Source organism: Charadrius vociferus, unplaced genomic scaffold (assembly GCF_000708025.1).
Source record: "Charadrius vociferus isolate BGI_N301 unplaced genomic scaffold, ASM70802v2 scaffold366, whole genome shotgun sequence".
Lineage (NCBI taxonomy): Eukaryota > Metazoa > Chordata > Aves > Charadriiformes > Charadriidae > Charadrius > Charadrius vociferus.
The window spans coordinates 340,979-341,654 of NW_009648900.1; the positions used below are offsets into that span (position 1 = coordinate 340,979).

Here is a 676-nt window from a genome sequence, read left to right on the forward strand (position 1 = left end):
ACGGCGGCGAGCTGCGCTGGCGGGGGCGTCGCGATGGGGGGCCGTCGGGGAGCGTCGGGTCTCAGTTGGAGGCAGCCAGAGTGTCCGAGGCGGAGGAGGCGGGCGAGGCGCTGCAGGGCGACGAGCAGGACTTCTCCGAGGAGTCCTCCGCCTTCTCCTCGCAGCCCGTGGGGGTGGCGGGGGAGATGGGCAGCAGCCCCTCTTTCTCCCGTTTCTTTTGCTTCATCCGCCGGTTCTGGAACCAGATCTTCACCTGCGTCTCGTTGAGCTGGAGGGAGGCGGCGATTTCCACCCGCCTGGCCCTGGTCAGGTACTTGTTGAAATGAAACTCCTTCTCCAGCTCGGTGAGCTGCTTGGTGGTGAAGTTAGTTCTGACGGTGTTGGGCTGCCCCACGAAGCCGTACTCGCCAGCCTTGCCTGCGAGGGGACATGCAGCGGTAAGTAAGCGCAAAATGATTTATAGGCGACGTAATCAATATGTCCACACCGGCTAAGCGATAGGGAGCAAGAACTTCTTAGGATAAGAGGGAAGCCCCGGCAGGGTGAGTGATGGAGTGCGAGGTGCTAAACCGGAGTCAGTCTCTAGTGTCAGAGGAAACTTGATAAGTGGTTTATGAATTACAAGAAATATGACCGCGGGAGAGGCGGAGAGGGGGAGTCGGGAATAAGCGGCGCT

The 676-nt window shown here is 60.2% G+C and overlaps 1 protein-coding gene across 1 annotated transcript in view; it reads right to left on the bottom strand.

The window, feature by feature from the left end:
* Window positions 1–61: 61 nt before the first annotated feature.
* HOXA1 (homeobox A1) overlaps window positions 62–676 on the bottom strand; it is a 3,612-nt gene continuing 2,997 nt past the window's right edge. The window contains exon 3 of the mRNA XM_009887189.1: window positions 62–417. Coding sequence (XP_009885491.1) covers window positions 62–417 — 356 coding nt within the window. The remainder of the gene's footprint in view (window positions 418–676) is intronic.